Here is a 22136-nt window from a genome sequence, read left to right on the forward strand (position 1 = left end):
AGAGGAGAGATGAGAGAGGAGAGAGGAGAGAGGGATAGAGGAGAGAGGAGAGAGGAGAGAGGGGGAGAGGAGAGAGGAGAGAGGGGAGAGGAGAGAGGAGAGAGGAGAGAGGAGAGAGGGATAGAGGAGAAAGGAGAGAGGGGAGAGGAGAGAGGAGAGAGGGCAGGGGAGAGGAGAGAGGGGAGAGGAGAGAGGAGAGAGGAGAGAGGAGAGAGGGCAGGAGAGAGGAGAGAGGAGAGGAGAGAGGAGAGAGGAGAGGAGAGAGGAGAGAGGAGAGAGGAGAGAGGAGAGAGGAGAGGAGAGAGGAGAGAGAGCAGGAGAGAGGAGAGAGGAGAGAGGAGAGAGGAGAGAGGAGAGAGAGGAGAGAGGAGAGAGGAGAGGAGAGAGGAGAGAGGGAGAGAGAGAGCAGGAGAGAGGAGAGAGGAGAGGAGATAGGAGAGAGGAGAGAGAGGAGAGGAGAGAGGAGAGAGGGCAGGAGAGGAGAGAGGAGAGGAGAGAGGAGAGAGGAGAGAGGAGAGAGGGAGAGAGGGATAGAGGAGAGAGGAGAGGGGGGAGAGGAGAGAGGAGAGAGGAGAGAGGAGAGAGGAGAGAGGAGAGAGGAGAGGGGTGAGAGGAGAGACGAGGAGAGGAGAGAGGAGAGAGGAGAGAGGAGAGAGGAGAGAGGAAAGAGGAGAGAGGAGAGAGGAAGAGAGAGAGAGGGCAGGAGAGAGGAGAGAGGAGAGGAGAGAGGAGAGAGGAGAGAGGGGAGAGGAGAGAGGAGAGAGGGATAGAGGAGAGAGGAGAGAGGAGAGAGGGGAGAGGAGAGAGGAGAGAGGGAGAGGAGAGAGGAGAGAGGTGAGAGGAGAGAAGAGAGAGGAGAGAGGGCAGGGGAGAGGAGAGAGGGGAGAGGAGAGAGGAGAGAGGAGAGAGGAGAGAGGAGAGAGGAGAGAGGGCAGGAGAGAGGAGAGAGGAGAGAGGAGAGGAGAGAGGGAGAGGAGAGGTGAGGAGAGAGGAGAGAGGAGAGAGGAGAGATGAGAGGAGAGGAGAGAGGAGAGAGAGCAGGAGAGTGGAGAGAGGAGAGAGGAGAGAGAGGAGTGAGGAGTGGAGAGAGGAGAGAGGAGAGGAGATAGGAGAGAGGAGAGAGAGAGCAGGAGAGAGGAGAGAGGAGAGAGGTGAGGAGAGAGGAGAGAGGAGAGGAGAGAGGAGAGAGGGCAGGAGAGGAGAGAGGAGAGGAGAGAGGAGAGAGGAGAGAGAGGGCAGGAGAGGGGAGAGGAAGAGAGGGAGAGGAGAGGAGAGAGAGGAGGAGAGGAGAGAGGGCAGGAGAGAGGAGAGAGGGCAGGAGAGAGGAGAGAGGGCAGGAGAGAGGGGAGAGGAGAGGAGAGAGGAGAGGAGAGAGGAGAGAGGGCAGGAGAGAGGAGAGGAGAGAAGGCAGGAGAGAGGAGAGGAGAGGGAGGAGGAGAGGAGAGAAGGCAGGAGAGAGGAGAGGAGAGAGAGGAGGAGAGGAGAGAGGGCAGGAGAGAGGAGAGAGGGCAGGAGAGAGGAGAGAGGGCAGGAGAGAGGAGAGAGGAGAGAGGAGAGAGGAGAGGAGAAGAGGAGAGGAGAGTGGGCAGGAGAGAGGAGAGTGGGCAGGAGAGAGGAGAGTGGGCAGGAGAGAGGAGAGAGGAGAGGAGAGTGGGCAGGAGAGAGGAGAGAGGGCAGGAGAGAGGAGAGAGGAGAGAGGAGAGTGGGCAGGAGAGAGGAGAGAGGGCAGGAGAGAGGGGAGAGGAGAGGAGAGGAGAGAGGAGAAGAGGAGAGGAGAGTGGGCAGGAGAGAGGAGAGTGGGCAGGAGAGAGGAGAGTGGGCAGGAGAGAGGGCAGGAGAGAGGAGAGAGGAAGAGCAGAGGAAGAGCAGAATAAATGGTCATGGGAGGAAAGAGGGAAGGAGAGGGAAAGGTTGATGTTTGCATACTCACCCCCCTGCCAGCCCCAGTAATGATTGATAATCTGTGGAGGTGCCAAAGAGTTGCCCCGTGCCAAACGCCAGATGCCTCCTCGCTCCTGTGATCGGACTGCTGATCTATAAATCATGGACCTGCCGAGTGGTCCTGTTGTTTAGTGCCACGGCGCATTGTTAGTTTAATGGCCTAAACTACTAAAGGCAGCTCGTATCGACAGGCAGGCACGACTCTTTTCACACACACATACTCACACACACACTCATCCCAATAATGGTTCAATATTGAATATGGTCATTGTGTATATTTCATCCATAATTTTCCAACATTTTATTCTTTTTAATCATTTCTTCTTGAGGCGTCGTCATTGATGAAGACTTGACACTGAAAATGTCTAACATTTTCTAGGAAAACCGCAGGCTTAATATAAGATGTTTCTCAGGCCCCGTTTAGACGGAAACGCTAGCAGGTGAATCCGCAAAAATATTTTTGCTGATGTGCCTTTCGTTTATACGGAAACGGCGTTTTTACGGGGTGAAACCGCAAAAAAGTGAGACTACCTTCCAGGGTGGAATTCCTAGAAACGCAAAAGCTTTGCGATCTCGTCTAAACTATCAAAACGTATAAATCTGTTAAAACGATGACGAAATGGTTGTCACGGCTCTGGTCGCGCGTACTGCTTACGTCACAGGTAGCAGGTATGCGCCAGTAGCCGAGACGTAAACAAAGCAAGTATGTCTGACTTATATCAACGGAGATCACCTGAAGGCTACATTGGCAGTACTTTTAACCCTTTCACTGCCACACGACAGAAGGTTAACCCTTACTATCACACAACCGGCTGTCGTGTGGCAGTGAAACGGTTAAATACACAAGAATCTGTCCCGCGGCGTGAGTGGACGCACTGTCTGTGAGTGACTCTGCTTTGGTGCAATCACATTCCCCATCCACAGTCTGCGAATCAGAGGCAGAGTAGGGCGGGTCTTCACAGCACGTCATGTGACATATGCGCCAATCGTGTGACAGCGGGTCTCCGTCATTACAGCGTCGTCTGCACGGAGAATTCCACTCCAAAACGCTCGTCTAAACGTAAAATTAAAAGTGAAACCGCAAGATGACTTTTGCGGTTTCTGTTCACAAAACGCTCGTCTAAACGGGGCCTCAATCAGTCTCTTATCCCATATACTCCATCCGTTGGAAAATAACATCATAATGAGTTAGATTAGGCTTTTAAAAAATTTCAAAACATATTCCAATTATGCTCAAGCCAGAACTTCAAATCCCAGATTTGAGGGAGATGTAGCAAATGTTGGATTTTTTTTATTTTATTTTTTTTTCACCATGGAGTGTATTTCCTCCACTATTTCCTTCCATGCCTCCTTGCCTGGGGGGGGGGTCTCTTTGAGCCAGCTCCTTGTAATGGCCTTATTCCCCTGCGAGTGACATGATCTTGAACAGATAAAAGTCTTCTTTGTGGATGATCTCCTCTGAGATTAGGCCCAGGCTAGACTATCTGGGGTTCCATGGGAAATTCATAGCTTAGAATTTTATATATTTCCTGGATGACACGCTTCCAAAATATTTGTGTTTTTAGTACATAACATCCATGTTGGCTTTTACAACTGAAAGCCATCTGTGGAAACTGCTACGACGACACGTTTTCTATGCACAATAATGAATGAATGATCACATTCATATTCATACAGCATTCTTAGACACTGGAAGTGCTTTACAATGTATGGGGTAAATTGCCTCCTCCATCACCAGTGTTTGGCATCAGAGCGGAGGCTACGTGCGCTCAGCGGCTCTCTGGGAGCACAATGGCTGAAAGGCCCCGCAGGCGAGGATCGATCTCAGCCAATTACGGAGAGGGATGATTAGGTGGCCTTGGTGTCAAAGACCTGATTGGGAGTTTGGCCAGAAATGTTGTGGATCCCCCCCCCCCCTCCTTTCCATAGAGACCCCCTGGGTTCTTTAACATTGGGGATCCCCCCCTCCTTACCATAGAGACCCCCTGGATTCTTTAACATTGGGGATCCCCCCTACTCCTTACCATAGAGACCCCCTGGGTTCTTTAACATTGGGGATCCCCCCCTACTCCTTACCATAGAGACCCCCTGGGTTCTTTAACATTGGGGATCCCCCCCTACTCTGTACCATAGAGACCCCCTGGGTTCTTTAACATTGGGGATCCCCCCTACTCCTTACCATAGAGACCCCCTGGGTTCTTTAACATTGGGGATCCCCCCCTACTTCTTACCACAGACACCCTGGTCAAGGCTTGAACCTGCACCCTTCCTGTCATGACCCACAGGAACAGTACTGTATATTTGCATATCTTGTATGTCATAAATGTAACAGTGTACTGTATATCTGTATGTCATGTATGTCATAAATGTCATGATATATATATCTGTATATCTGTATGTCATGTATGTCATAAATGTCATGATATATATCTGTATATCTGTATGTCGTGTATGTCATAAATGTCATTATGAATTGAAAATGGCCCTGTTGTAAACAAGACGAAAGTCTTTCTCTGGTCTGCATCCCCTTAACAATTGTGTGTATTGAGCCGTACTGTATTGTACCCATTCTGCAATCTGTTAAATAAAGTTTTCAATCAATCAATCAATCAATCAATCATGAGCCTACCCTACCAATGTAGTGCATGCTGCTGGGCATACTAATCATCACCACAAAGTACCAGAAAATAGTATATCCCAATGTACATTGTGGTACATTGTGGTACATTGTGGTACATTGAGGTACACTTTGAGGTTCTTTGGGGTATTTCATGATACGTTTGGTACTTTAGGAGTTTAGGGTATAATTTGGGGTATTTTGGGGTACTTTGGGGTATTTTGGGGTACTTTGGGGTATTTTCTGGTACTTTGGGGTACTTTGGGGTATTTTGGGGGTATTTTGGGGTATACTTTGGGATATTTTGGGGGTATTTTGGGGTATACTTTGGGATATTTTGGGGTATACTTTGGGATATTTTGGGGTATACTTTGGTGTACTTTGGGGTATTTTAGGGTATTTTGGGGTATTCTGTGGTATTTTGGGGTACTTTAGGGTATTTTCTGGTACTTTGTGGTGATTAGTAGGACCCTTTTGGGCTGATGTCTGACTCTCCTCCCCTGCTGGCTGTGTTCTCAGTTCCAGATCAGTATTGTGGTGGAGCGCCCGGAGGGCAGAGAGATCGCCCGGCCGGTGGAGCTGAGGGTGTCGGTGGGAGACGCCAACGACAACAGACCCACCTTCCCCCAGGCACAGTACCACACGGTGGTGAAGGAGCTGGCTGCCCGCGGTGACTGACCTGTCTGTCTGTCTGTCTGTCTGTCTGTCTGTCTGTCTGTCTGTCTGTCTGTCTGTCTGTCTGTCTGTCTGTCTGTCTGTCTGTCTGTCTGTCTGTCTGTCTGTCCGTCCGTCCGTCCGTCCGTCCGTCCGTCCGTCCGTCCGTCCGTCCGTCCGTCTGTCTGTCCGTCCATCTGTACATTTCAAACCTTTATTTAAACTCGACTTAAACGTTAAAGGCAACTGAGGTTTCCCTCATTTACAGTCACGTCGAGTTATATACAGAGTTAAGCAAAAGAAAAGGCGTATAAAATCACACAGCAGCATATAAAATCATAACAATAAGACAAGTAAGGATAATTAAAACACGTACAACATGATTGACAAAGGTTGGAGATCAAGGTTTTAAACTCTGCAACGGAGGGGAGAGAATCTCCAGCTTTAAGGACTGTTGGAGTTCATTCCATTCATAGCAACATGCAGATGTATCCTCTGTCCATCCGTATGTCTGTCAGTTCAAGAATCTTCTTCTTCTTCTTCTTTTTCTTTCGGCCTCTCCCGTCAGGGGTCGCCACAGCGGATCATCCGTTTCCATCTGTCTCTGTCCTCTGCGTCGTCCTCCGTCACGCCCGCTGCCCGCATGTCCTCCTTCACTGTGTCCATACACCTCCTCTTGGGCCTTCCCCTCCTCCTCTCTCCTCCTGGCAGCTCCATCTCCAGCATCCTCCTCCCGATGTACCCCACCTCCCTCCTCCTCCCGATGTACCCCACCTCCCTCCTCCCGATGTACCCCACCTCCCTCCTCCCGATGTACCCCACCTCCCTCCTCCCGATGTACCCCACCTCCACCCTCCTCCCGATGTACCCCACCTCCCTCCTCCCGATGTACCCCACCTCCCTCCTCCCGATGTACCCCACCCCCCTCCTCCCGATGTACCCCCCCTCCCTCCTCCCGATGTACCCCACCTCCCTCCTCCCGATGTACCCCACCTCCCTCCTCCCGATGTACCCCACCTCCCTCCTCCTCCCGATGTACCCCACCCCCCTCCTCCTCCCGATGTACCCCACCCCCCTCCTCCTCCCGATGTACCCCACCTCCCTCCTCCCGATGTACCCCACCCACCTCCCTCCTCCCGATGTACCCCACCTCCCTCCTCCTCCCGATGTACCCCACCTCCCTCCTCCCGATGTACCCCACCTCCCTCCTCCCGATGTACCCCACCTCCCTCGTCCCGATGTACCCCCCCCCCCCCCCCCCCTCCCGATGTATCCCACCCCCCTCCGCACATGTCCGTTCTGTCAGTTCAAGAATAAGAGTAATAATAAGATAATAAGAACAAGAGTTCCAATCACTGGACTATATTGTTCCAATAGGATCTTACCTCCTCCTTACCATCCTCTTAGCAGTTGTTTTGTATTGAGCCGTACTGTATAGTACCCATTCTGCAATCTGTTAATAAAGTTTTCAATCAATCAATCAAACCTATAGGTGGTACGCTTGGTATCTGTTTTCCTCAAAAGAGAGCTCAGAGAAGGTTCTAGAGGAGGTTCTGAAAGGCAGATCTTACATGTTCAAATACTCTATAATAGAATTAGAAGGTTCATTGGACTGCTGTTCATCCTCGTGTTTTATTTGAGCAAATACAACGTTTTGACAGGGTAATCTCAGAGCCTCGTGGGAAAAGTTGGTATTTGTTAGTTTATCAAAACGCGCGACGTCATTGTAAATGAGAGGCTGCTCTCGATGATCTTTGGAGATTAAATAAAGATTAAATGAATAAAGAAAAATGTAAAACACATACTACGTTTACCGCCATTTCTGCTCTTACATGTATCAAAGTTTATACTAGATCAGGGGTTCTCAAACTTTTTCATACCATGACCCCATTTTATTTAGGTTTTTTTTGGGGACCCCACACTTAATGCATCGCGTCTCATTGTGGAATTGAGGAATATCAAAATAAAAGCACACGTTGTTGAACTTGAGCATGCATATTTATTAGAACATTTTATTACACCACTATGTTATCAATACAAATTTATAAAACGAGGCATATTTAGCCAGAATATGTTACCAGAACATAAAATATATATATTTTCAATATTATAATATATATATTTTTTTGCCAATGCCTGCCCGCGACCCCAATTTGGGTCGCGACCCGTAGTTTGAGAACCACTGTACTAGATCATCGTTACTGAATCAATGATCACCAGGAATCCCTGCTAATCTCGAGCGTCAACATAGTTTCACAACTTCTCGTGTTCCATGTGTGGTGTTATATTTTATATTTTTAACTTGACCTTCTCTGCCCAGCGACCTCCTGCGGAGCCTCGCCTTCCATCATCTTTCTGCCTCTTTACCCTCCAATCTCCCCCCGATCCCATTCACTCTAGTTGGCTGCAGCTCAGATGTATCCCCTTGCCCCACTTTGCCTTTTATGTCTCTGTCTGTGTTTTGTGTATTCGCATGTTTGTTTTTGTTTTGCTGCCATTTTGGCCATGCAGGTCTTGCTCGAAAACCTGGTAAAATAAAGGTTAAATAAAATAAAATAAAATACTGTGACGAGCCTTGTGGTGTTCAGGCTTGACACAAGCACAATTTCAATAAACAGGTGATATTTATTGATCCAAAGTACAAGTCCGATAGGCAGAAGAGTAGTCAAATTACAGTCCAGGGTCAAAACACGTTCCAGGCTCTCATACAAAAAAGGGAATGTTCAATACTCAGGGTTTGTCGTCCAGTCCAGGGTCGGTTTCACAAGGAAGGGGGTATCTCAGCCAGTCCAGGGTCCAGTACCACGAACACCTTCTCGCTCTTCACCTCTCCTTTCCAACTACCTCTCACCTCACAAACTCAATATATCACTCTCTCTCTCCACGATCTCTGCTCCTTCCTCACCTCCAACTCAACCTCCTGTTGGAAGGTAACATCTTTGGGGACATATGGAAAGGTGGGGAAGAAGGAATGGGGGGAGGGGGGAGGGGGGTGGTGGTAGGAAGGAAAGATGGGTATATCAAAGAGAGAGGGGGGAAGGGGGGCTTATCGCCCACACTTTGTACTGGGAATATTCTTTTAGCCTATAGCAATAAGCTCAGGCGAGAGGCCTTATGTTATGATAATATAGACGAGGGCTCTGCCGCAGCGGAGAGGAGATGAAGGGGGTTAGAGAGCGCCAGATAGATGAGGTCATGAAAGCGGAATGGGAGTTTTGCCAGGGCCACTGCGGGGGGAAAGCACCCTCAGTCCCGGGAGAGCTCGTGAAAAGCACAAGATATATTGACCTACTGTATCTAGGACCCCACCCTCTTTTCTTGATCCCCCCCAATCACAACTGTTGCTTCCCTTGTTTGTCCGAGGCAAGCGACGGTTGTGATTGGAGGATCGAGAAAAGAAGGTGGGGTTTTGAGATAGGTCTTTTGTAAGATATTGGGTCATGGGATGATAATATCAATATCTGGAAAAAATAGAAAAACTAACCATTTTTAAGTAGCCTTTTACACTTAGTTGTCTGTTTTTACTTTAACTTTGACTGGATTGATATATATATCAATATATATATAGACTGGATAGAATATAGTACAATTATAAGTCAAAAAGAAAAATTCAATAGGAATAAGAATAGCCCAGGGTTGTACAACTGGGCAGGATATGGTCAAGTATATACACTAATTAGAATGAAATAACAATACAGTGGGATGCTGGGATAATTAGCAGGGCTGTGCAATTGGGCAGTTATGTGAACACTTTATCGTCCTATATCTCACTCACAAATCAACCTCTCCGCGCTCTGTCTCAGCGGTTTTTCCGCTGTTGCCTTCTGGCCGCCGTTATGACGTTGTTCCACCAAGTATAGGACCAACCGTTACGCCAAATATTTTGTACCCTCGGCTATCTGAACCAGGGCTTGACGTTGACACCTGCCCACCTGCCCAGGGCTAGTGAAAATGCTGAGTGGCTAGTGACTTTGGAAAACCACTAGCCACAGTGGCTAGCGAGCCAAAAAGTTAACGTCAAGCCCTGCATAGGTGTGTCAATGATAATGTTCACAGCGTTTGGAGCAACAATGTAATTGCTAGGTTCAACACAACTCTTCCACATCTACACCCTCCATCTTGTCCCGGTCAGCCGTTGCCCCAACTGGTCGCAGGCAGTAGTAAACAATGGAGTCAACAGTCAGAAGCACAGTTGTACAGTTGGCGTGTAGCAGTATGATTACAATGATACTGTCCCCAGCAGGGGTTAGTGAAGAAGAAATGACAAGATCGCGTTGTGCAACAATAAATAAGCAAAAACCAGTCCTGTGGAGTGTGCGGTCCCTTCTTTCCCTTGAAGGTTTTCTCCTTTTAGTTTATTTATCTCTCTTGCGCTGACCTGCACCTCCAGTCGGGGTCCAACCAGATGTGCACGAGTCTTATTTAGTTTAATTGAAGAAATGACCTATATTTATAACTTTTTGGGCCAGTGCTGGGATTTTTGGCTAGTGAAAATGCTGAGTGGCTAGTGACTTTGGAAAACCGCTAGCCACAGTGGCTAGTGAGCCAAAAAGTTAACGTCAAGCCCTGATCTGAACCCCCCGGTGTTCCTCGCCGACAGGGACGGAGATCCTGACGGTGCAGGCGGCCGACAACGATGACCCCAAGACGGACAACGTGCGCATCTTCTACCGGCTGGCGGGCCAGATCCCCGAGAGCCCGCGCGCGCTCTTCAGGGTGGACCGCGACTCCGGCGTGATCTCCGTGCAGGCGGACAGCATGGAGGGCACGGCGCCGCAGTACACCGTCACAATCACCGCCGAGGACGCCAAGGGTGAGTGTCTTGGTGGAGATGGACCCGTGGTGGAGAGACACAACGGTGCGGTTGGCACCGGGAAATCTGAAGGCTGTGGAAGTTTACGACGGTTTTCAAACAACAGTAAAAAAATAAAAGTCACCCATGTTGTCGCAGTACTGGTCAAAAAGCTATTTTTTTTTACGTGTGTGTGGATAGCGTTGGCTATATTTTATGCCAAAAAAGTTGCTCAGTATCACATCTTGGACTCACATTACAATAATCCTTGTTTGTTTTTTAAAAACAATCACTATTAACACTTTGAATGCCCAGCGCACATTTAGCGCTTGAATGCCCACCATCCGCTTCAATGTTAACGTTAATATCGCCTAATCTATGTTTTAAATTATGACTAATGTGTCTAATCTGCCCGTCGCATTATCAATGACCCATTTCCAGTCAACATTGTCGAAGCGGATTGTTTTTTTATCGGTTCATTTCCGTTTGATAGCATTTTGAAAAGCCCTCGTTTTCAAGAAGAAAAAAAAAGAATCCCTGATAAACGCTGATGCACTGTAATATTCTAGAACGTTGTCATTGTTCGGCCTATTTATGAATAGTTTTCAAATAAACGCTAGATTATCGATAGTATATGTGTACGTATGCACGCTGGTGCCGCGAGCTGAAAATCGATTATCTTAGTTCCTGATCGCTCGCACAGTCAAACAGCCATATCACATATAGGGGGAAATCTTATATCTCCGTGAAAAAAGTTCTGATTATCCTAAGACTGGTAAAATAGATTCCTTACCTGAGATCAGATGGTATCCAAATGGATTATTCCAATTCCTGATCGACCATTCCAAAAATCAATCCTTTTATTGATCCCACGCGTATACTGTGAAACAGCGTATACACTCTGCTCTGAGGGTCCAGCATGAAGCTGATCGGCCCCGGGTTACATGCGTGAGAAGTAAAATGTGGAGTCCGGGTTTTTTTCCCCCATGCATTTTCATTGAGTCCAATCCAAAAGGGTGAATTATCATCTGGGAGACGATAGTGGGCGCTTTTTTCACATCTGAGCGCCTGGGGTGGCTGATTTACCAACGGTAGACTCGGTTGATGAAATATGAATTCAGATCGCTAATAAAAATAAAAAAACGAGTAAACCCGAGAATATTCGTTATGGACATTCAAAGTGTTAAGCGCGTGAACAAGTGTCACACCTTTCACCCTAGTCGCAGAACTGGACAGGTTAGGGTTAGGGTAAGGTTACCCTAACCCTAACCCAAACCCTAACCCCAACCATAACGCTAACCCTAATTTAAGAAATGGTTAAAATCCTGAAAATGAATAAATATTCTCTATGTATGGTGAGGACTGAAGTTAATAATGATATTCATGAAAGAAAATTGGAACAATACATGAAAAAGATATGTTTTACTGAGATCGCAGTTTCGCTCACTAGGGAGACAGGTTGTGTTTTTTTTTAAGGTTGACTCGAGGGTTAAATAAAAAGAATGATAAAGGATGTGTTTTCCCTAAATAAACACGTACATATTTGTGACCGAGCCCGGCGGTTCATGGCACAAGTCTCCCTCTGTAATTTTTCAGATTTGTACAGATATATGAAAGTATGTAAGCTTTCAAATAATGTGTCTTGAAAATATTTGAAGAAGATGTGCTTATTTGAATCTAGTTAAACCTCAAGTCTCAGAGCAGAGAAAAATCCAATCTAAAGTTTGGCTGCATTTTTGACACCTTGGCAGTCAGATATACTAGGTGTCACAAACTGCCTTTTTTATACAAAGGTTTTTACTATTTAGAGATACTATAACTGTTAGCTGTTACAGTCAATATGTTACATTCAAACTGTGATAATGTAAAAAAAATTATTAAAACATTTAATTGATTTTCTCGCAATCTGACTTCCAGACACGAGTCTCTTGCCGCTGGACCCAGTCACATTTGTTCATACATTTGACAACAGTTGTGATTGGAGGATCAAGAAAAGAGGGCAGGGTTTGATATCTGGTCAATTGTCTTCCTGTCTATAGGGAGGTGTAGTCTGTGTACGTCACTTTAGTTTCCCGCGCAGTCCACCTGTATGGGGATTTATCATTTGGGAAATGTATTATCAGCTATTGTTTTTTTTTTTTTGGGTCTTTTTCCCCCTCTTTTTTCCTCCGATTTTCTCCCATCCCAATGTTAGTCGTTATGCCAATTCCCAATCCCCTTCCTGGTCGCTGCGCACTTACCCCCCACAGTCGGTCTGGGAGAGTGGAGGCTACCACGTGCTTCCTCTGACACACGTCTAGCCAATCAACCGCTTCTTTTCACCTGGCAGCGCGGACTCTCACTGAGAGGGTGTAGCGTGTGGAAGGATCACACTATCCCACTTAGATCCTATCCGCGCTGAGCATGCGCCCCGACCGAACTGTAGGAGTCGCTGTTTACAACGACCCGGACCCACCCCGCCAGCTTCTCCCACCCTCTAATACAGCCAATTGTATTAGTGTGAACGGCCAGCCAAGCTGGTGACAACGTATTATCGGCTATTGTAATAATTCTGCCTAATGAACATTGGCAAGCTTTCCATTTCCAGTTCCCTTCTATCACTAACATTATTGTTTAAGCATTTTTGGTTGAAATAAAGTTAGTTATAAGGTTTTAAATTTGTCGTTAAAAAATAACTACACTTACCAGTAGAAGTCGCTGTCGCCTGATACAGCCGGGAGTCTACGCTGTGGTGACGTCAGTCAGCGGCGCCAGAGTGACGTGTAGTTCCTCAGTAAACGAAAACGTAAACATTGTTATTTCGCTACTTTTACGATTAATTGCGAATTTTTTCACGTTAAGCTATAGATCAGTGGTCACCAACCCGTCGATCTTGATCGACTGGTCGATCTTTGAGACTTTCCCTGTAGATCTTTCCCTGAAAAAAAAATGTTAAAAAAAAGAAATTTTTTTTTTTTATCTTTCCCTGAGAGTCCAGTTACATTACAGTTCTACTTTTGTTTTGATGTGAAAAGTGATGCTGCATAAGATGACTGCACTTAGCACTGACTGAGAAAGTACATATGACAGTTCTACTTTGACAAATATATTTACAATTAGCATTTTCTAATGTTAATAATATGAGAGTCCACATTACAGTTCTACTTTTGTTTTGATGTGAAAAGTGATGCTGCATAAGATGACTGCACTTAGCACTAACTGAGAAAGTACACATTACAGTTCTACTTTATAAAATGCTAATTGTAAATATGTTTGTCAATGTTAATAATATGAGAAAGTCCACATTACAGTTCTACTTTTGTTTTGATGTGAAAAGTGATGCTGCATAAGATGACTGCACTTAGCACTGACTGAGAAAGTACATATTACAGGTCTACTTTGACGTTTTAATGTTGGACCAAAGCATTGCATGTAATTAGAATACAGGCAAATAAAAGTAATTTAGTTGAAAGTACAATCTTGGCTGTCTTTCTCTCTCAACGCTTCAATAGGTAGATCTTGCCTTCACCAAAAAAGAAAAGTGATCTTGGGCTTAAAAAGGTTGGTGATCACTGCTATAGATTGTGGATGAATATTACACACAGAAAGGTACACCCTGCCAATGTTCCTGCTTTACTTGTTTTAAACGAGACAATTTAGAAATGGGTCCATTGGAAATACATGGCGATTTCAAGGAGGGGTGGACCGCGCAGGGAAAACACCAATGACGTGACCAACTACACACCTCCCTATAGACCAGGAAGTAACCACTACACCTCCCTATAGACCAGGAAGTAACCACTACACCTCCCTATAGATCAGGAAGTAACCACTACACCTCCCTATAGACCAGGAAGTAACCACTACACCTCCCTATAGACCAGGAAGTAACCACTACACACCTCCCTATACACGTTGTGTTGTTTTAGCAACACACCATTACACTCACGGACGCAATGAGTTCCGGTCCTCGTTAACGCAATCTTAATTTTTTAAGAGTGCAATTTATAAGGGCGGCTGGGTGGCGCAGCGGACATTGCGCTCGTCACCGACGCAAGAGACACCGGGTTCGACTCCGGCTGTCGGCGTTGCCTCCGGCTTGGGCCGGCCGTCATACTAACTCAATTGGCAGAGTTAGCGGGTGGGAAGTCGATGGGTGGTAATCTGGACGTTGTGGACAGCGACTCCTACAGGTTGGTTGGGGACGCCTGCACAGCAGAGACAGGAAGTGGCGGGGGGGGGGGGTAGTGTGAGCCTCCCACACGTTACTCCTCGCCACTGAGAGTCCGCGCTGGCAGGTGAAAAGATGTGACAGGCTGCCTCCTCATGTACCGGAGGAGGGGACACGTGATGCAAGGCTTCTATCCTCCCTACAACCAACCAGTGGGGGGCATATGCGAGCAACGTTCAAGACAGGGGAGGGGAGAATTGGAAACACGAAATTTGGATGGGAGGAAAAATAGAAAAATAAGGAGAAAAAGTGGATCAAATAAAAAAGAGTGCAATTTATATAAAGTAGCGGTGTTGGCCGCGGTGAAGTAATGGTGACTCAGGCACAGCGCTGCTGATTGCTACATAATGATCCACTTTAACTCGCTCCTCCGACTGACTCACTAATGGCAGCTGTGACGGTGTCGTCGGCAGGTCTCAACAGCTCCTGTACGGTGGTCGTGACGGTCCAGGATGAAAACAACAACCCGCCCCTCTTCTCTCAACATGAGGTACACACACAATTGGATTACCTTTTATTTTTATTTTTTTTAAACAGACCACATCATAATATATATCAGTAAATATTGGTTATTATTGGCCATAATAAGGCCATAACAGATAAGGTATTATCTGTGTCAGCCAAGCATTTCATATCGGTGCATCCTCCTATCCTCTGTGTCAAATCAAGGTGCCTTTAACACACACGGGCAGCGTGTCGAAGTGACCTTGAGCAAGACACTTAACCCTTAATTGCTCCTGATGAGCAGGTTGGCACCTTGCATGGTCGCCTCCGCCATCTGTGTGAATGTGTGAGTGAACGGGTAAAATGTGAGGAACAAATTGTAAAGCGGTTTGGATAAAAGCTGTTATATAAATGCAGCCATTTACCATTTACCATCAGTGGGATATTACAAAGGGACAACACATTTCAAATGTCATGGTGATCAGAGAATCTGTTGAGTTCTTGTTGTCAAGTGAAGTTTGATGCAAGTTTCAAGTTCAAGTTTCAAGTTTCTTTATTAGTTGTCATACAGAAGTACAGAATACTTTTATACAAAATGCTTCTTTCTGTTACGCTCCAGAGACTGTGCTAGACAAAAGGATAAGTATCAAATAAAATAAGTATAGCAAGTATAAAATAGAAGTCACGTACGTAGACACAAGTGTTCAGTATGTACATATGTACAATGTTCAATGCAGAGTAGAAGTAACTGAGTTACCATACAATATACTATACAATATACTAATATACAATATACTATATAGTGCAAAACAGAAATGGGATGAGGTACAATTTAGGTACAATTTACAGTAAGGTGTACTGAGGTATGGGTTGTAGTGCAAATTCTTTGCCAATAAATATAAAGTGTGTTTAGGTGTTCTAAAGTGTGTAGAGTGGGTGCTGCAGTGAGTTGTTTGTTTAAAGTGAGTGTGTGCGTGTGGATGTGTGTGCTGTGAGTGCTTTTGATGGTTGTTGCATAGTGTTATTGTTCGTTGAGCAACCTGATGGCCTGGGGATAGAAGCTTCTTCTGAGTCTTTCTGTGCTTGCCATGAGACTCCGGTATCGCTTTCCTGACCGCAGCAGTTCAAAGAGGCAGTTGTTTGGGTGGCTGGAGTCTTTGATAATTCTCTTAGCCTTACCCATGCACCGCTTGTTGTAAATGTTCTGGAGAGTGGGAAGCCCACCTCCAATTGTGCGTTCGGCTGAACGGACCACTCTCTGTAGTCTGCTACGGTCTTGTGCGGTGCTATTCCCAAACCAGGAGGTGATATTGCCAGTCAGGATGCTCTCTATTGTGCATGAGTAGAAGTTCTTAAGGATCTTCTGACTGACTTGGAACTTCCTTAGGCACCTGAGGAAGTAGAGGCGTTGCCGTGCCTTCTTCACAACACTGTCAATGTGTGTGGTCCATGTCAAGTCCTCGGATATGTAGGCTCCGAGGTACTTAAAACTGTTCACTCTCTCAACTGGTGCCCTGTCGATGCTGAGGGGGCTGTAGTCCCTGACCCCCGACCTCCTGAAGTCCACAATCATCTCTTTTGTTTTGCTGACGTTCAGGGAGAGGCAGTTCTCCTGACACCACTGCGACAGATTCTCTACCTCTTCCAGGTAGGCCCTCTCGTCGTTGGCAGAGATCAGGCCCACCACTACTGTGTCATCAGCTAATTTGATGATTGTGTTGTAGTAGTATAGTAACATACTGTATCACTTCCTGTTTACCATGCGTTTATCTGATATTCGATTGGATCTGACAGTCAGACAATTTGGCCTATCTACATTTTATAAGGGCTGTCAGTTTATCGCGTTAATTAGATTAATTAATTACGCAGCAAATGATTGCGTTATGAAAATACTTTTTTATTATTATTATTTTTTAAATAATATAATATATATATTAAGAACGTAGAATAAACATTTATAGACTTTTTTTTAAATGCTCCATTTGCATGTTCTTGGTATCTGATTCTAGGGACATTTATGGATCTCAGGGAATGTATTCCCAGTGTCAGAAATACTGTGTCTGTTACTAGGCGTGAGTAAATTGTAATGAACCAAATGAAAATATCAATTCAATTTCTTTTTATCTTTGACTGTGAATAACACCATCCTAAAATTGACCAGACCTGAAAAATCTAAGCAAATGAATAAAGGGAAGATGATTAAACAGAAGGTTTTGTAGATACAGTACTGAATTCTGCCATCCGGACACATGCAATTTGAAATATCATTATAGAATATAGAATATCAGGCCTAAAATGGTTATGCGATTAAAATGCGATTAATAAAATTAATTAATTACAAATCCTGTAATTAGTTAGATACATTTTTTTAATCGCCTGACAGCACTATTTATAATAAAAGTTAAACACAAGAGCGGCACGGTGGTGTAGTGGTTAACACTGTCACCTCACAGCAAGAAGGTCCAGGGTTCGATTCCCGCTTGGGGACCAGGTTTCCATGATGCCAGTTACCCAGGTGGGGTATCTCCCAGGCCTTTCTGTGTGGAGTTTGCATGTTCTCCCCGTGCTCGCAAGGGTTTCCCCCCCCCGATAAGATAAACCCAATGGAAAAACATGCACAACAATAGATCGCTAACGCTGTGGCGTCCTTGACGAAGACGGACAGGAGCACTTGGATTGGTCCCCTGGCGCGGCTCACGTTGACGCCTGTCTGCTCCCGGCTGCCCTTGGGGGGGAAGGACGACGGGATGGGTTAATCGCAGATACGAATTGCATGTGTGCCGATTGATGACCTCTGAGCAGGTCCTAAATTATAAATTATTATTACTTGTGCCCTAACAATAAGGATACACAATCGATGAAGAGACCCACTCACATTGCCAAAAGAAAGTCTGACATATATATATATAAATAATTATACTATGGAACTACATACTATGGATATATTACACGGCATCATAATGGCCCCCAAACTGCATTTCCTACTTCAACAGACCCCCCCCCCCCCTTTGATGTGAAGTCCAGGTACTGACATACCTACCACATGGCCCCTAATGGCCACCATTACCCAACGTGTAGATAGATAGCGAGAGTCAGCCTATCACCAGGGTTATCAAGTGGGCACCACCTTCCCTCCATGCTACTGTAGCTCTCACAGTCCCTGACACGTGTATATTTTCCCCAACGGAGTTTCACTTCCGCGTTCGGTTTGCGCAATCTTATTGGCCACTCACGTTTCTCTCAGCGCCAATCGCGTTACTCCTAACAAACTGGTTAAGCTTGGCGACTCTTTCGAAGTCGCTCTCTTTCGAAGTTGGTTAGGGTCAGGGTTAGGGTTAGGGTTAGGGTTAGGGTTAGGGTTAGTTGGTTAAGGTTAGGGTTAGGGTAACAGCCTGCTGGTGCGATTGTTAGGAGTAACGCGATTGGCGCTGAAAAAAACGTCAGTGGCCAATCAGATCGCACAAACCGAACGCGGAAGTGAAACTCCATTGGGGAAAATATACACGCGTCCCTGACAACCCAGATAGAATAGAATAGAATGGAAAACTTTATTGCCATTTCAACACATGGTTGATTGGGATTTGTCTTGGTGCCAGCACATACAGTACATACAGTATAAAAACATACAATATAAAAACACAAGAATACATGAAATACAATCCCCACAATAAAAGTGTTACACAAACAATAAAAAAAGAAATGCTACAGTACCTAAAATAAAACACTTACAGGACCTCCTTGTGTTACTCTGAATGGATGAATGAATGAATGAATGAATGAATGAATGAATGAATGAATGAATGAATGAATGAACACTTTATTTAACACATAGAAAACAGAACTACCGGTATTCCTGATGACAGAATCACACGTGAAAGAAACAGAGAAGAAAAGGAACACGTTTACTGTGTGTGTCCCCCAGCTGAGACTGTTTCTACATAGATGCCACACAGCATGCTTCACGAGAATCAGGTCAAGAGCCCAGGAGGAGGAGGAGTAGAAAGAAAAGGGATTTCCTAAAAAGAAAAAACGAAACGGTGGGAAATCCCATAATATGGTAGATGTTGTGTGACCAGCAGCCCCTATTTAGACATCCCCCTTTGTATATAGAATGTCATCACACTCCCTATTTGGCAGCCCTTTAAAGACCTCTGGTGGGATTCCATGGGATGTGGTGGTGGAGGGTATCGCATGGTTGACTGTCGGGGGAGAGGCGGTAAATTGGGAGCTGATTGCTGAGTGCAGGCAGCAGCCAGAGAGGAGACACAGCGAGTGTCTCAGGATCCCCTGGGGGGGGGGGGGTTTCTGGACTGTTTTCTGTTTTGATAACGCCATGAAAAGAACATCGACCACCGATCTGCACGTCAACTATATGTCGGATCGCTCACATGGAGCGCAGATGGAGATGGGCCTGGCCTGTTCGGAAGTTAGTGGAGTTTATTTCATTTTGTTTCACAGGATAAACCCCCTTGAGATGTAGAATGAACATGATAACACAATACAAAGACAACAGTAAGCTACAATAAGCAACGACAACAACAATAACACAAACAACATATGACTGTTGCCATGGCACCAAGTATGCCTCCATTAGATCAGTGTGGGTTTGCGTAAAATCATGTCTATGTCAGATATGTGTAACGGTAGTCATATCGTCACCTTAAACTTCGATGCCCCGGGGGAGTTTCGAACCCAAGAAGTGAACTCACTGCTTTGCAACGTGTCTATCTATGTGTCTTTTAAGGGTGAGAGTGAGTTTAACCCATAGCACCGCTACTCTCCACAGTCTCTTCTAGGGATGTCCCGATCCGATCACGTGATTTTCAGAAGATCGGGATCGGGGGGGGAAATCGGGAGTAAAAAAAATATATATATTTGTTTAATTTTATTCAACAAACATGACCATGTTCACGTCTTAAACTCATACTGAGGCCTTAGTTTTGGTTTTAAATTACATATCATCATTCATTTATTTATTGTCGCACAGAGCAGAAGAATTTGCCAAAACAAACGCATTTCCTTTGATTTAGACCGTCGCACGACAGTGACGTATGCCGAAAATAGCAGACCTACAAGCTCACAACTCGTCGCTCCCAAAACACCGGCAGGTCCACCGGATGACTCGGAGCAGCTAGACAAAATGGCAGAAGTTTGGAAGCATTTTAAAATTGAAACCAGTCCAATAGCCACTTGCAATGTTTGCAAGGCGGACGTTCCGCGTGGACGAAAGAACAGAGCTGCGTTCAACACGACCAATCTAATACGCCACCTGAGAAACAGCCACAAACAACAACAAAGGAATGGGGGAGGCGGCTGGTGCTTTGCCAAACAGCTGTATTGATTGCAATGCCTCGCGTGAATGAAGTTAACGTTCGCCTGGATAACGTCAACATTCGCTTTGTCTGCGTTTCAGACCAAAATGGAGCAAATCATTACATAAGTCGAACACTGTGAATGTATACTAATGTGCAAACAGATTGAAATTTAAGGGTTAATTATTTTCCATCCCATAAATGCTAATGTCATTTTTTTTTGGGGTGGGATTATGAGAACCTGGAGTGTCGAAGATTGGCAAAAAAAATAAGTTTGATACATAAAAATGTTTTGTGCAGTGACACAGTCTATAAAACACTGCACACGGTGTACCCTTTGGGACGTTTTCTGTCCCATGTACTTTACATGTAATATATATATATATAAACTTTTTTTTTATGAATACCATTATTAACTTCAGTCCTCAACATACATATAAAATATTCATTCATTTTCAGGATTTTAACCCCTTAAAATGTATTGTCTTTCATAATCGCTTGCTGCTCTCACGGTAAATAAGGTACCGCAGACACAGACACTGAGACCACAGACACAGAGACCACAGACACTGAGATACTGACCAACACAGATTGATTGATTGATTGATTGATTGATTGATTGATTGATTGATTGATTGATTGAAATTTTGGAGATTGTAGAATGGGTACGATACAGTACGGCTCAATACACACAATTGTTAAGGGGATGCAGACCAGAGAAAGACTTTAGTCTTGTTTACATCAGGGTCCCCCATTTTCAATTCATAATGAGTTGAAATGAATGAATACAAATCTGATCCAATCAGATAGGGATTACAAGTTTTGAACTCCTGGGCCCAGGAGATACTAAATCCAAATTGAACTCTGGCATTTGAACAAGGAGATTGGGCCCGATCCATAGATGTGTGAGTTGGCTATAATAAGGTAATTTATAGGCCTGGTATTCTATATTCTATAATAATATTTCAAATTGCGGATGGCAGAATTCAGTACTGTATCTACAAAACATTCTGTTTAATCATCTTCCCTTTATTCATTTGCTTAGATTTTTTGTACACATGAACGTGCTCAGTGGCAGTTGTTCATGCCTGGTCATTTTTAGCATGGTGTTATTCACTGTCAAAGATGCAAAGAAAAATCATAATTTATATTCTCCTTTTTTTCATCACAATTTACTCAAGCCTAGTAACAGACACAATATTCCTGACACTGGGAATACATTCCATGAGATCCATAGATGTCCCTAGATACCAAGAACATGCAAATGGACCTTGTAGACATGGAGCAATCTTCGATTTACTTAGGTATGTATTTGTAGGCGGATTTTCAGAAAATAGGGCTCCGGGCTTAACAGGTTAAAGGACACTGAGGACACAGACACAAGGAGACAGACACTGAGGCCACAGACACAAGGAGACAGACACTGAGGACACAGACACAAGGATACAGACACTGAGGACACAGACACAAGGATACAGACACTGAGGACACAGACACAAGGATACAGACACTGAGGACACAGACACAAGGATACAGACACTGAGGACACAGACACAAGGATACAGACACTGAGGCCACAGACACAAGGATACAGACACTGAGGACACAGACACAAGGATACAGACACTGAGGACACAGACACAAGGATACAGACAATGAGGACCAACACAGGGTATATGAGACATACACTAAAAGACCATAGACACACAGTGGTAAAGCAGACAGACACAGGTAGTTTTTCCATCATGCTGGTGTGAAGAAAGGAGGCTAAAGATAGATGCTTTGTGGAAACCCCCGCCTTACACCCACACCGCCTGAATAATGGATGAGAGGAGATCCCCCACACCTCCTGAATAATGGATGAGAAGGGATCCCGGAGGCGTTTGGGGGCTACAGTACATTGTGGGAGGGCGGTTATTATTATGAACCAATGTTTCTCTCTGTCAGATATAACACCTGGAAGAATACGAGGACAAATTGAACCCACTTTTCATGTCGTCTCGAGCAAACTTGAATCTTGAAGCAATCTCGGAAACCCAACATTCCTCTCTAATATATACTCAATATTCATGACTGTATATTCAGGAACAACATACTGTAGAGAATATATCCGGTGCCTTGATGTTGTTGGAATCATGCTTGGAATGTGAAAATGTCTGTCACGTT

At 45.2% G+C, this 22136-nt stretch overlaps 1 protein-coding gene across 1 annotated transcript in view; it reads left to right on the plus strand.

Moving 5' to 3' along the window:
- The window catches only part of cdh16 (cadherin 16, KSP-cadherin), a gene marked incomplete at both ends in the record, with an annotated part of 147215 nt that overhangs the window by 38136 nt on the left and 86943 nt on the right, over positions 1-22136 (plus strand). The window contains 3 exon segments of the mRNA XM_084308172.1: positions 5078-5228; positions 9813-10025; positions 14628-14704. Of these exon segments, the coding sequence (XP_084164298.1) occupies positions 5078-5228; positions 9813-10025; positions 14628-14704 (441 nt within the window).

The sequence above is a fragment of the Notolepis coatsorum genome, assembly GCF_963971535.1.
Source record: "Notolepis coatsorum genome assembly, chromosome: 2".
NCBI classification, from domain to species: Eukaryota; Metazoa; Chordata; class Actinopteri; order Aulopiformes; family Paralepididae; genus Notolepis; species Notolepis coatsorum.